Source organism: Saccopteryx leptura, chromosome 9, assembly GCF_036850995.1.
Source record: "Saccopteryx leptura isolate mSacLep1 chromosome 9, mSacLep1_pri_phased_curated, whole genome shotgun sequence".
NCBI lineage: Eukaryota > Metazoa > Chordata > Mammalia > Chiroptera > Emballonuridae > Saccopteryx > Saccopteryx leptura.
The window spans coordinates 45,367,953-45,381,800 of record NC_089511.1 but is presented as its reverse complement, the minus strand read 5'-3'; the positions used below and the strand labels follow the sequence as shown (position 1 = coordinate 45,381,800).

The 13,848-nt window shown below is 49.5% G+C and overlaps 2 protein-coding genes across 2 annotated transcripts; one reads left to right on the top strand and one right to left on the bottom strand.

Moving 5' to 3' along the window:
• Positions 1–4,440: 4,440 nt before the first annotated feature.
• On the top strand, positions 4,441–7,950 carry LOC136380946 (F-box only protein 50-like). The gene is made up of 6 exons (XM_066349233.1): positions 4,441–4,836; positions 5,621–5,683; positions 5,770–5,821; positions 6,460–6,555; positions 7,137–7,275; positions 7,398–7,950. Exons 1-6 carry the CDS (start codon positions 4,530–4,532, stop codon positions 7,536–7,538), a joined length of 798 nt encoding a protein of 265 aa, XP_066205330.1. The 5' UTR covers positions 4,441–4,529; the 3' UTR covers positions 7,539–7,950.
• A 134-nt stretch (positions 7,951–8,084) lies between these two features.
• Positions 8,085–9,579, bottom strand: LOC136380947 (syncollin-like). The gene is made up of 2 exons (XM_066349234.1): positions 9,162–9,579; positions 8,085–8,250 (listed from the first exon to the last, which is right to left on the bottom strand). The coding sequence occupies exons 1-2, from the start codon at positions 9,554–9,556 to the stop codon at positions 8,241–8,243; spliced, it is 405 nt and encodes a 134-aa protein (XP_066205331.1). The 5' UTR covers positions 9,557–9,579; the 3' UTR covers positions 8,085–8,240.
• Positions 9,580–13,848: the final 4,269 nt, after the last annotated feature.

Sequence of the window (13,848 nt, the reverse complement as noted above, 5' to 3'; positions counted from 1 at the left end):
GACTGAGTCAGTGCAGTATGACCACAAGCAACCACACAATAACAATGACCACTGTCTGTGGCCTGGAGTTCCCAGGGGCCTGGCTACACACACTGACACCACCTGAAAAGGTGCTAAGCATAAATCCAGGAGGCGTCAACCATGGCATTCTACTCTTAGGAAGACTTTGTTTCCCTTTCTCATTTATGTATTTACCAATTGATTTATAACAGCATGGACTGCAGAATTCTTATTTTATTCAGTGGATTATAATTCTTTGTTATAATTTCTGTTAATGCTCAAATTGTCCCAGATTAAGCTAATGAGAACCCTTTCAAGAAGGCTCCTAAGCTGCCCTAGCCACTTGGCTCAGTGGTAGAGTGTCCGCCTGGCATGTGGAAGTCCCAGGTTCAATTCCCGGCCAGGGCACACAGGAGAAGCAACCATCTGCTTCTCCACCCTTCCCCCCTCTCCTCTCTCTCTGTCTCTCTCTTCCCTTCCTGCAGCCAAGGCTCCATTGGAGCAAAGTTGGCCCTGGGCGTTGAGGATGGATCCATGGCCTTCACCTCAGGCACTACAATGGCTCTGGTTGCAATGGAGCAATACCTCAGATGGGCAGAGCAGCACTCCCTAGTGAGCATGCTGGGTGGATCCTGGTTGGGCACATGTGGGAGTCTGTCTGTCTGTCTCCCCACTTCTCACTTCAGAAAAATACAAAAAAAAAAAAAAAAAGGCTCCTATGTCCTATGCCCTTCTGATGTGTCCCCATCATTCTTTGAGCACCTCCTTGCTTTTTGAATAAGTGGTTCCAGGCTCATTTGTGCTTTCCCTGCCTCAACTCTGTAACCAGCCATTTCTGCGAGAACCTCTGGTTCCTTTTAGTGGAGAACAGTATTAAGAAACCAAGATCTGGGTGCTAGGTGGGCTGATTGCTAGGGATATTGTTGCTTCTATATCTTCTTAACAGACAAACTTAGAAAACAGATGGATGGATGTATAGTATTTTTATTTACTGTAAAAAGTAAAACATCATTAATAATTTTTGTTGAATATACACTAAAATAATATTTTTATATATTAGGTCAAATAAAGTTTATGTCAAAAAAGTTTCAGATATAGCTTTAACTTGTTAAATGTGGCTGCTAGAAGGTTTAAAATCACATATGTAACTCACATAATATTTGAATTTAAACAATACTGGTTTTGAGATCATGATGTCATAGTGGATCCAGGCTCTCTATGTCTGGATGATCTTCCAACCTCAGTGTGTTAGTACGGTCTCCCCTCATGATTATAATATGGCTGCCACAGCTCCAGCCATCATATAATCATATAATTGTCCACAAGGCAGGAGTAGTAGAGACTCCAGTGTTAGCTGTCTCTATATTTATTCTCCTTCTCTTCTTAATCACTGAATTGTAAGTGAATTCAAGAGTGTTCTACTAAAAACACCATTTCCCAACCATCCTTGCACCTATGGCACTAAGTTCTGGTCAGTGCACATGAATGAAAGTGATCTGAGCCCCTTACGAGTCATAACTTTAAAGGACATGGCAACATCATTTTTGCTGAATGACAGCAGTAAGAGTAGCCAGTTTACTTTGCCTTCATTTTTCTAGGCTATTTTTAGTGGCTATGGAATCTAGTGTTGACAGTTTTCTTTTTTCTTTCAGTACATTGAGTATTCAAGTGTAATTTTTATATAGACTTAGGTCCTCTCTGTCTGAGGTTCCCTCTATGTTGGGCTTCTGCTCTCAATTTCCAACTGCTCTGGCAGGCCCCAACCATGGCGTTTGAGACCTCAAGTCAATGACTGTTTCTGTGCCTGAATTCAAGCTGCCCCTTGCCACATGGATGGAGGTCTGTCCCCAGAGGAAAAACCATAAAAACTTTGTATGTGTGTGTGTGTGTGTGACACAGAGAGAGAGAGAGAGAGAGAGAGAGAGAGAGAGAGATAGGCACAGACAGCAGACAGGAAAGGGGAGAAAGATGAGAAGCATCAATTCTTCGTTGTGGTTCCTTAGCTGTTCATTGATTGCTGTTGGAGGAAAGCCAAAGCACCGAGTGACTTTCTGTTCCCATCCTGAGAAAGTGAAGGTTGAGACTAAGCATACATGACTGAAAGCAGTTGCGTTCAAGGAAGACCTAAGGACATGGGTGCTTGGCCCGGCTGGAGCTTTCTGCAGGTCAGGAATCAGACAGCAGCAGATGGTGTAGTGTTATGTCTCAGAAAGGGCAAGAGAAATCTAATCAGTTTTGCAAAACTAAATAATAAAATTGTACACTGTATTTTGCTTGTTAGTTTCTTATGCATGATGTCATGTTTCTGCTTAATACATTGGATAGCTGATCTCTCCAAGGCACCTCAATCCAGGAGAGATTGGAGTCCTCCACTTGTATTGTTGTTGCCTCATTCTTTTCGGCTCCTCTTCATGAGACCCTGAACAATAACAACAGATTGAGTTCTTATATGTGCCTTGACTGAGGGGCTACAGCAGAGCAAGTGACCCCTTGCTCAAGCCAACAACCCCGCACTCAAGCTGGTGAGCCTGAACTCAAGCCAGATGAGCCCGCACTCAAGCCAGATAAGCCCGTGCTCAAGCCAGCGACCTCTGGGTTTTGAACCTGGGTTGTCTGTGTCCCAGTCAGACATGCTATCCACTGAACCACTGCCTGGTCAGGCTAAACGTAGTCTTAAACCATGTGTTCTGTTCTTGAAATGGTTGAATCCCCTCCAGTTTCTGCCTGTTTCTAATTGCTCTCCAGTGCCTTCAAATAGTTGGGTTTGCAAAAATTGTTTGCCCAGAGTTGGTAATTGTTATACATGGAGAGGTTAGCCAGCACCCTCTCACCTGTCCTTGTCTGACCTTTCACCCTTTCCAGTTCAACCTCAGGTGAGTGAGTCACTCTAGGGGTCTCTCCTGGGCTTGCAGTCAGTGTCAGCTGGGACTTGATTAATCTGAAGGCTTGAGCAGGCTAGAAGTCAGTGATGGCTCACTCACATGGCTGGCTGTCGGCAGGCAGCCCTGGTGGGGGTGTTGACCTGAGCACCTATAAGTGGTTTCTCCATGTAACTTGGACTTTTTACAGCACTGCAGTCCTTGAGTAGTTAAATTTCTTACATGGGGCTGGCTGCCCTCAGAGCAGTGTTTAAAGGACAGGAAGTGAAATCTGAAAGCTAGTTAAGGGGTAAACTCAGAAATAACACTGTATTCTATTGGTCCAAGTAGTCTTGGTCCCGCCCAGATTCAAAGGGACAGTGACAATAAACTTACCTTTAATAGCAAATGTTGGAGAGGCTGTGGAGAAAAAGGAACCCTCATACACTGTTGGTGGGAATGTAAAGTAGTACAACCATTATGGAAGAAAGTATGGTGGTTCCTAAAAAAACTGAAAATAGAACTACCTTATGACCCAGCAATCCCTCTACTGGGTATATATCCCCAAAACTCAGAAACATTGATACGTAAAGACACATGCAGCCCCATGTTTATTGCAGCATTGTTCACAGTGGCCAGGGCATGGAAACAACCAAAAAGCCCATCAATAGATGACTGGATAAAGAAGATGTGGCACATATACACTATGGAATACTACTCAGCCATAAGCAATGATGACATCGGAACATTTACAGCAAAATGGTGGGATCTTGATAACATGATACGAAGCGAAATAAGTAAATCAGAAAAAAACAGGAACTGTATTATTCCATACGTAGGTGGGACATAATAGTGAAACTAAGAGACATTGATAAGAGTGTGGTGGTTACGGGGGGGGAGGGGGGAATGGGAGAGGGATAGGGGGTGGGGAGGGGCACAAAGAAAACAAGATAGAAGGTGACAGAGGACAATCTGACTTTGGGTGGTGGGTATGCAACATAATTGAACGACAAGATAACCTGGACTTGTTATCTTTGAATATATGTATCCTGATTTATTGATGTCACCCCATTAAAAAAATAAAATTATTAAAAATAAATAAATAAATAAATAAAAAATAAACTTACCTTTGATGGTGGAGTGGTAGTGTCACACTGCAGCAGAGCACATGATGAAGGTATTGCTGTTATCATCACTGAGAGAAACAATTTGGCTACAGCCATCACAGCTACTTCCCTCCACATAATACTCAATATTCTGAGTGTGCATAATGCTGCTTGAGCAAGTGAGCCCTTGCTCAAATGTGTCTGCTGGGGTCCAATGTTGCCGCTACTCAGAAGAATGCCAAATCCTGACCCTTCTGGAGGCTTTGCCTAACTGCAGTAATGAGGGACAGGGTTTCAATGGGTGTCATTCTCAGTGGGCCTGAATCTTCTACTACAGCATCATTACTCCCTCCTTGCCCAGGAGAACTGTCAACATGCAGAAGAGTGGTCAACTCTCTCAACACATGCGCACAAGCAGCACACCCCACCCACACACCGCTGGAAGCTGCTCTTCCTGTGGCAGTGAAGTTCTGCCGCACCTTTTGAGCTTGCTTATCTGCCCCCCTCCTTCCCTAGTCAACCCAAGTCCTGCGGAGGAGCCAAAACAGTCGCCCAGACCTGACCGATGGAGGAGGGGCGACACGAGCTCCGCACTGGCGGGATGGGGGCCAAGGAGCCCGCGTGCCCCCAGGAGCCGCCACTGCCGCCTCCACCTCCATCGCCGCCTTCCCCGCCGTCGCCCGCGCCCCCGGAGAGCCCCGCGCTGTCCTCGCAGGAGCAGCCGTCCGAGGCCCACGCGCGGCAGCTGCTGCTGGAGGAGTGGGGCACGCCGAGCAGGAGGAGCCTGGAGCTGCCGCCGGGACTGACCTGGAAGCTGCTCTTCCTGCGGCGGCCGCTCTACCGCAACCTGCTGCGCTCGCCCAACCCCGAAGGTGCGGACGCGGCTCGGCCTCGGCCGGGCGGGAGCTGGAGCGGCCGGCTGCCACCGGCTCTATCTTCCCCTCCAGTTGCTTCCCGTCTGTCTCGTCTTCTTGCCCTCTATTTATGTGTCTCTCTATCTCTGTTTCTCTTTCTGTCGTTTGTGCCTCTCTCTGTCTCCTTGAGGCTCTCTGCCCCCCTCTTGCAGCTGTGACTCTCTCTCTCTTTCTGTGTCATGTGTTTCTCCGTCTTTCCGAGTCTTTTTGTCAACCTGGGTCACCTTTCTTGCTCTCTTCCTTCCTTCCTCCTCTTATATTCTTAAAAAATAAACAAACAAAAAAACCAAAAATGTTTATTGATTGATTGAATGTTTTAGAGAGAGAGGAAGAGGAGGAAAAAGAGAGAAAAACGTCGATTTGTTCCACTTATTTATGTATTTGTGTAGATTCTTGTCTGTGTGTGTCCTGACCAAGGATCCAACAAGCAACTTTGGCAAATTGGGAAAACGTTCTAACCAACTCAGCCCCCCGGCCAGGACCCTCCTCCTATATTCTAAGTCTCTTTTTCTTGGTGCATCTCTGTCCCTCTGTCTCACAAGAATGAGCATCGTCCCTCTCCCCTGGGACATTCTCAGGGCTCTCCCTGGGCCCTGACTCACTCATCCCTGCCAAGCTGGTCTGGCCTGATGGGTGGGGCAAGCTTCCTGCCCTTCCAGAGGAGCCCTGGGGGCAGGGGTGGGCAGAGTGTGGAGAGGGACAGCTTCAGCAGGCCTGAGGCTCTATCACCTGCCCCTTTCAGGCATCAACATTTATGAGCCAGCACCCCCTACAGGTCCGACGCAGCAGCCCCTGGAGACTCTGGGTGAGTGCCTGGTGGCTGGGCTCCAGGGCAGGGAGTGGTCCTGGCGACCAGGCACTTCTGACCTGTTTTGCTCCTCCACCTGGCAGGCAACTTCCATGGCTGGTACATTAGAACTGAGAAGCTGCAGCACAACCGCAGGTGAGTGGCCAGGACACAGTGGTCTGCGTTTGAGCCCCTCTTCCAGCCTTCCTTGCTGTGGGACCTGGAGAAAATGACTTTGCCTCTCTGGGCCTCAGTTTCTTGCTCTGTAAACACAGAGTTAGTCACCAGAGAGGATGCCCGTAAAGCACAGAGCACAGGCTCTGGCCAAGTCTGGCTTACACACAGTAAGTGTTCAATGAATGGCCGCTGTTATTGTTCCTCTTCTGAGCCTCTTTCCTCGGGAAGCAGAGAGTCCCAGGCCTCTGTCTGAGTGAAACTGAGCCCTGCTTCTGGACGGCGGATGTGATGGTGTAACTCGGGGCTCAGTCACAGATGCCCAGGTTGGGATTGTGGCTCTGCCACTTCTCTGCTGCTTGACCTTGGGCAAGTCGAGTCCCCTTTTTAGCCTCAGTTTCCCCATCTGCAACCCAGGGTTCAGAAAGCATCATCCTCCGAGGGGTTGATGGGAACTGAGACTGTAAGATGCTGAGTGAGTGCTCAGCGCCCATACGTGAGCACCCTCAGTACGAGGATGCTGTGATCAGTGTCCTGCTCCCTGGGATCAGGCTGACCTGGGAAATGCCCAAGAATGCAGCAGGTCCCAGAGCCCGCCTCCCCTGTGCCCTGTCTCCCAGCTGGACGGTGAAGCATCAGTGTGTGGACCTGCTGGCTGAGGGCCTGTGGGAGCAGCTGCTTGATGATGAGCAGCCAGACATCACGGTCATGGACTGGTAGGTGCCTCTGCCCCGCCAGGTTGCACACAGGGGCTCCGCAAAGCGCAAGCCTCGCCCCGTCCTCCTCTTTGCTCTGAGCCCCCCACCGGGCCCCCTGCCCCTCGGGACCCACCCCTGCCCACCTCTCTGGCCCTATCTCTCTGACACTTTGAGTTTTTGAAATGTGTCCGTCCGGAGGCTGTCCCTTCCTCCTTTGATGCTTGTCTATCTCAAGACAAAGTCCTCCTTATCCTTCAGGGCTCAGCTCCACATGGCTCCACCAGGAAGCCTTCCCTGACCAGCCCCAGCTGGGCCAGATACATTATGCTCCAGTGTCCCAGAGCTCCCCCATCCCGGCCCTGACCATTCCTGGTTGTCGCTGTGCTGCCCTGTGAAAGGTCTCTTCCCCCACTGGACTGTGACTCCCGTGAGGGCAGGGCGGGGGGCTGTCTGGGCCACTGCTGTGTTGCCAGCACCACCCAGCCCAGGTGCACAGAGTGGGTGCCGGTGAGTGTGTGTTTAATGGTGACTGGGGCCAGAGCTTGGGGTTGGGATGTTGGAGCTGCAGTGGCAGCTGAAGGCCTGGGCCCCACCCCCAGGTATGAGGACAGCAGGCTGGACGTGTGTGTCTATGAGCTGCATGTCTGGCTGCTGGCAGCTGACCGCCACACCGTCATTGCGCAGCACCATGTGGCCCCCCGGACCTCTGCGAGGGGCCCTCCTGGCCGATGGATCCAGGTGAGACTGCCTCCCGCTGCTGCCACCTCTGACATGTCCTAAGACCTCACAGAGGGAGGAGAGGAGAACAGGGTTCATGGGTCCGTATTAAGGACTTCTCTCTGACCCCAGTGCTGCCACAGGTGTCCCATGTATTCCGGCAGTATGGTCCTGGTGTGCGCTTTGTGCATTTCCTGCACAAGACAAAGAACCGGACGGAGCCTGGTGGGCTGCGGCGAACAAGGGTGACCGACTCCTCTGTGTCTGTGCAGTTCAGGGAGTGACTGGCTGGCTCCAGGCCTGTTCTGGCCCCTGTCTCTTCCCCCTTGACACCTCCCGCACCCTTAGCACCTCCCGGACCCCTTAGCACTTCTGTGACTTCAGCACCTCCTTGGCCCTTAGCTGTCCCTAACCCTTAGCCCTTCATTGACCCTTTAGCACTGCCATGTTCTCTTAGTTCCTCCCTGATGCTCAGACCACCCTGATCCCTTAATACCTTCAGGACTCCTCAGCTTCTCCCTGACCACTTACCACTTCCTAGGCCCCTTGATTCTGCCTGGCCCTTGGCTTCTCATTTGACATCTTCACTCATCCTTGAGTGGCTGACTCTTTGGTAATTCCCCTGAATGCCCCGGGCTCCATGAGGGTTGGGGCCACTTCTTTCTGAGTCTTTGTGAATCCCTAATCCAGGTCAGTATCTACGTGTGTTTCCCTGTCCGCAGCATTGTCACAGGTGTATGGGCTGATCCCAGCATGACCTCCCTGCTGTCTCCCCACCCCACCCCCATCCTGTGTGGACTCGGGTCCCAAGCACAAGCAGATGGCAGACAGGACTTCATAAAGACTGTATTGCAGGGAAAGCAGGGCGGTTGCGGTGTCAGGCAGAGAGCTCTCTGTTTGGGACTTGGGGTCTTCAGCAGACCCCGAGGACAAGACCAAGTGAGGGCTCAGCACTCTGGAGCTGCAGATGAGGGATCTCTAGGGCATCAGTAGCACCTGCAACAGAATAAAAAATAAAAAATGATCACCAGGGAGTGCCAGGGGCTCAGAGGTTCTGGAGTGGGGGTTCTAGAAACTTGAGCTGAGGTGGGGGCTGGGCTGGCCTCCAGTTTAAGGAGCTAGGTGTCCTGGCTGGGAGTGTGGGGCTCAGGCCTCTTGGAGCTCTTGGGGGTAGTGGGGTAAGTGAGGGGGTTTTGGAAGGTGCAATGGCCTGATTTAGGTTCCCAGAGTCTGTGAGTTTGGACATGTGAGTGCAGGGTGGGCTATGGGCCTCCAAATTGGGTCTGGGGCCCCAGAACCCTACCAGGAGCCCTGGACTGGTTTCTGGGGTGAGGGCTGTCCTAGAGGGTCTAGGTGGGTAGGGAGCGTAAGGGCTAGGTAAGGGGTTCCTAGAATTGACCTCGGGTCTTGAGATCTGGGTCAGATTTAGAGTCTGGGAGACCCAGGAGGCTCTGGGATCTGATGATTTGGGGAGGGGAGACCTGCTTTGGGTCTGGGGCATCCAAGATGAGGGGGTTGGTGGCTCTACATCCCCAAGCTAGGCTGATGACTCCTGAGTTAGTGGCCCTTCCTGGACAGAGCAGCTATGGGTGGGTAGGCAGGTGGGGGATTCAGGAAGGTTGGAGGGGGTGCTCCCAGCATGGAGGGAGGGTTCTGTCAGCCACTGAGTCTGGGAATCCCAGAACTGAGTCTGAGAGATCCAAGGGCCATGGCTTAAGGGAGGGGGTGCCCGTGAGAAGGAGGACCTTCAGGACTGGATCTAGGGACTCCCAATTTGGGTCAGGGGCCCAGGTGTCCAGACTAGCACTGAAGCCGAGGTCAAGACTAGGGCTGGGGCCTGGGTGCTGGGTTCAGAGCTCTGGACGGATGTGCGCACTGGGGAGAGTGGGGAGCGGGCAGGAGCGCACCTGCAGTAGATGGACGAGATGGCGTTGGACCAGTGGCCGAGGACGCCCCTGCGGTACTCTTCAAGGCGGGGGTATGTGCCGGCTGTGAACTTGTGAGACTTGCCAGCCTTGCCATGGCGGGACCACACCGTAAGTTCGCAGCGCGGGGCCACCACGAGTGAGGAGATGATGTTCGTCCAGCCAGAAGGCAGAAAGGGCAGGTCGGTGCCTGGCTCTATGGACAGCTCGGCACCTCCACAGCAGTTTTCATAGTAGGGGTCACTCTTGTCGTAGACCTTGGCGCATGTTCGTGTCCCATCAGGGTTCTTGAGGTCAGCAGCAGTCGGGCAGGCACCTTGGACACCAGGGACAGCCAGCAGGGCCAGGGCCAGCAACAGTGGGCAGAGCGGGGACATGGTGACACTGAGGGGGTACACACTTCAGTGCTTTTATGCTCCTGACCCGTGGGAAAGGAGAAGCTGTGAGATTAGGACTCGGGGAGGAAAGGGGAGGGTGCCTCCTCCCCAGGAGTGGGGAGACCTTCTTAACCCGGGTTGCAAACTCAAAACTGAGAAATACAAAATAAACATATTTGTATGGAACGTAACAGCTTCAGATTTTATGTGCAAAAGACATTATAAAAGAAGTCAATAAACAAGACTGAGGACCAGTCACTTCCAACACAGAAGGTAACGGGGTTAATGAGTACATAGGTAGGAGGAGCTCTTAAAAATTGACAAGGAATGGAACAACCCCCACCCCTTCAACATGAGGAGAAGCTGAGGGAAGGGAAAGAGAAGAAAGGCTGGGCTTTCAGGCTGGACAGGTCCCAAGACCTTGGGAAAGTAGAAGCTGGAGATAAGGAGGGGGAGGCCCTGGATGGGAAAGAGGACAGGAGGAGAGATAGGGAGGAGCTCCCTCCCCTCAGGAGTGGGAGAGCTTCCTAACCAAGATCAGAAACTAGAACCTATGAAATAGACATAGACCTATTTGTGTGACACTTAAAAAGCATGGCAAGGCAACGTGCAAAGGCTTGGGGAAAATAGCTATAGAAGAGAAGAGTACTTACAAATTGACGAGAAGATATCAAACACCACCTCCCCTCAACCACAAGAAGGAAGAGCCTAGGATGGGAGAGACGGAGGGGAGGGTCTGACCACCCACCAGCACTGCCTAGGAGCTCAAAGATATTCCACGAGGTTGGAAATCTTGATCTATCAAATAAATAGGATTTATTGCAATATATAAACTTCTAAAACTTTTGTATAGCAAAAAACAAATAAAACCCAAATAAAAACCTAATCTGGAAGGAAATAGACAATTCTTGTAACATATAACAAGTGCTAAACAATCAGCAAGCAGAAATGACATAAACCAAAGAAAATATTAAGGAGCAGGACAGGAAGAGGAGGGATCCTGAGATCTCATGGTGGGACAGGGCCCCAGGCATCTGCAAGCCTGGCCAAGGCCCTTCAGCGGCTTTTGGGCATTCCTGGTCTCCTGCCAGACAAGAACAGGGCCAAGAGTGGGTAAGCCTGCCTGACCTGTGGTGGTGCAGTGGATAAAGTGTCAAACTGGAATGCTGAGGTAGCCAGTTTGAAACCCTGGGTTTGCCCAGTCAAGGCACAAATGACAAGCAACTATTATGAGTTGATGCTTCCAGCTCCTGCCACCCACCATTTCCTGTCTCTAAAATCAATAAATAACATCTCAAAGAATTAAAAAAAAGAGTGCATAAACTATTTAGACAAAATAGTTCAGGTCTCTTGTTCTATGGGTGAGTCCAAGTCTGGTCCTCAGTTTCCTCATCTGTAAAATGGAGATTATTTCTTCTTACACTCTCGGATTGTTCTGAAAAGCATGAGAGTAGAAAGTTCCAGGGTTAAAGGAACAGACTGGCCCCAAATCCCAGCTCCTCCGTGAGCTTCACACATGCTTCCACCTCCAGTCCTGGTGGAGACAATGGTGGGGCCCACCTCAGAGCACTGGTGTAAGGAGTAAGTGGGTCAGTCCACCGAACAGCACTCACGGTAGGGCCCTCACTAAGTGCCATAGGAGCAGGTGCCATCGTTACTACTATGAGAGCCCTTAGCATGAGCCCGGCACACAGTAAGGGCGCCATAAATGTAAACCAGCACAACACAGCACAGCAGTGATTTGCTATTATCCATGGTCACACAGCTCACCCGACTCCCTGCTTGGCCCCTCAGAGGCTATCTGCCACTTTGCCAGGGTAATGCGCTGAGCAAGAGCCCAAGGCTGGAAACACAAAAGTGGGTTCATATTTTCACTCTGTCATCTTACTGAGTGACCTTGCCTGTTGTGCAACCTTCGGCAAGTAAACTCACTCCTCTGAAGTCCAGTTTCCTCCTATCTTCAATGGGATAATAGAAATAGAATATGAAAATATAAAACTCACTTTATATTATAAAGTATTTTATAGATTATATAATAAAATAATGTACATAGTTGTTATTTATAAATGTAATATAAGTACTTAACATATACAATTGAATAAGACAACAGCAAACATATAAATATATAAAGCACAAAGTATAGCATCAAGCACATGATAGGCACTCAATAAATAGAAACTATTGTGACTATTCTTATAAAGATTCTGAGGCCCCAGACCTTGCTCTGGTCCCGCCCCAAATGAGACCTGGATCCTTCTCCCTCCTTTTCTTTCACAACCCCATGAAATCTAATCTCCAGCTGCTAACTTCCCAGGGGACCTCCTTGACCTCAAGGACACAGAACCCCCACCCTCCGGGCTCTGCCAGGGCCCAGACTCAGGGATGGACACAGGGTAAGCGTAGCACGCTTGGACGCAGTCTCCCAGAGCTCCGCCTGCCAGGAGGGCCATGAGCTTCAGACACAGATGGCAACATGGGGTGGTAGCAAGGAGACCCGAATAGGGAGGCCGATCCAGGGACAAGGACACAGAACCCATTGGGCCAAAGCACACAGCCGGCACTAAAGAGAACCCAGAGAGGTCACAGCACCCCTAGTCCAGGGACACACACATGGGCAGAGGGAGGGACACTCCTTCACACGGTCAGCCACTGATGGTCACGGAACCTCACTGGTGATTATATGCATTGAGTGTAGACACGTTTGATACACAGTCCCAGACATGCCTCCCCAACAGTCACCCACTCACCATCCCCAACAAGCCCCAGCCGTACCCCACACATCCTACTGTTATAAGGTAGTTAAATCCATAAATCTGTGGGTGTTTGTAGAGGTATTTAGTCCAAATTAGTTTTTGAAAAGTTTTATTAAAGGAAGAAATTTTTTAAATATGCCGGCCGCATATGGCTGACATAGGGCACAGACCCAAATTGTGCAGTCCCCAAAAACAGTTCAGGAGCTGTTTATACTCCTAATTATACATGGGAGGGAAGAAAACCCGACATCATGGCATAAGTTTATACCTTTTGTTTAGAGATACATACATTAATTACATGCTTTCAGGAGGGAAGGGGTGGTTTCCATGGAAATAAATGCCTGCAAATGATCCATCAGCCTAAGAAAAGATTTAATTCTTTTCTCCCTACTCCTGGCTAGCCATTGACCCTTCTCCCAAAGGTAGGGGGGAAGGTCAGGGAATCCAAGTCTCCTTCCTCTTTCTTCATTTACAACACAATGCCATCTTGGTCTTATGCTAATCACACAAGCATAGAAATCACACTTACAAAATCTTTCTGCATGCCTAGCCCAAACTAATAAAATGTTCTTTAAACTTCCTAAAATATTAATATTAATTCTGTAGCTTTTGGCACCTTACAACACTACCTTACACCCCACACATCTCAAACTCGAAAACACACCGACATGTTTTCATGACATGCCTACGTGACAACATACACCACATCATCTTCCAGAAACAATTTCCTCACTGTTTATTAACACAAACCGGACAAGTAGCAGAAAATAAATAACTCTTTATTACACATTTTTTTCTTCCTATAGAAGAATGCCTGCCCTTGAGGAGCCATGAGCCCTTGAGAAAGTCAGACGGTGAATCAATAATTTGAGCACAATATAAGAAGAGTTACAGCAGAGGTGTTGCCTGGGACTCTGGGAACGCAGTGGGAAGAGTAGCATGGTTTTTGTTTTTGTCTTTTTTTGTTTGGTTGGTTTTTGCTTTTTTATCCACTGATATATTTTGACTTGTATAAAAAGAAAAATTCCCCTTTTCAGATGGTACAGTCTTGATTTGGTATTTTTCACTGTATCATATAAAAAGGAGCTTGGTATACCTGTGAAATTGCCTCTAGAAGAGAAAATTGGTACCAGAAATGCTGGATCCCGGGTTCAAATCCAGAAAGTAGTAGTCGCAATCAGGGTAGTACCTGAACATAAACATTAGAGGTGCCACACTAGTTAAATGAAAATGTTGTCTGTTGAATAAAAACAGGACAGTATTCAGATCAGTATGTATTTAAGTTTATGCTGGTTCATCAGAACTCATTAATAGCACTTCTGTGTGATGTCACCTAATGGGATTATTTTTTAAGGGCTAATGTGACCCTCCAAAGCAGCCATAGCTGAGTGGTTTAGAAACAGTGTCCTCAAAGTGTGGTTCCTGAACCAGCAGCACCAGCATCCCCTGGGAGCTCCTTAGAAATGCAGATTCTCAGCCCCACCCTCGTCCCACTAAGTCTGTGTAAAGCCAGTAGCCAGGGCCACCATCACAGCTGCC

Coding starts and splice junctions, on each gene's coding strand:
- LOC136380946 (XM_066349233.1), top strand. CDS start 4,530: ATGGAGGAGGGGCGACACGAGCTCCGCACTGGCGGGATGGGGGCCAAG. Junction 4,837..5,620: donor GCGCTCGCCCAACCCCGAAG/GTGCGGACGCGG, acceptor TGCCCCTTTCAG/GCATCAACATTTATGAGCCA. Junction 6,556..7,136: donor GACATCACGGTCATGGACTG/GTAGGTGCCTCT, acceptor CCCCACCCCCAG/GTATGAGGACAGCAGGCTGG.
- LOC136380947 (XM_066349234.1), bottom strand. CDS start 9,556: ATGTCCCCGCTCTGCCCACTGTTGCTGGCCCTGGCCCTGCTGGCTGTC.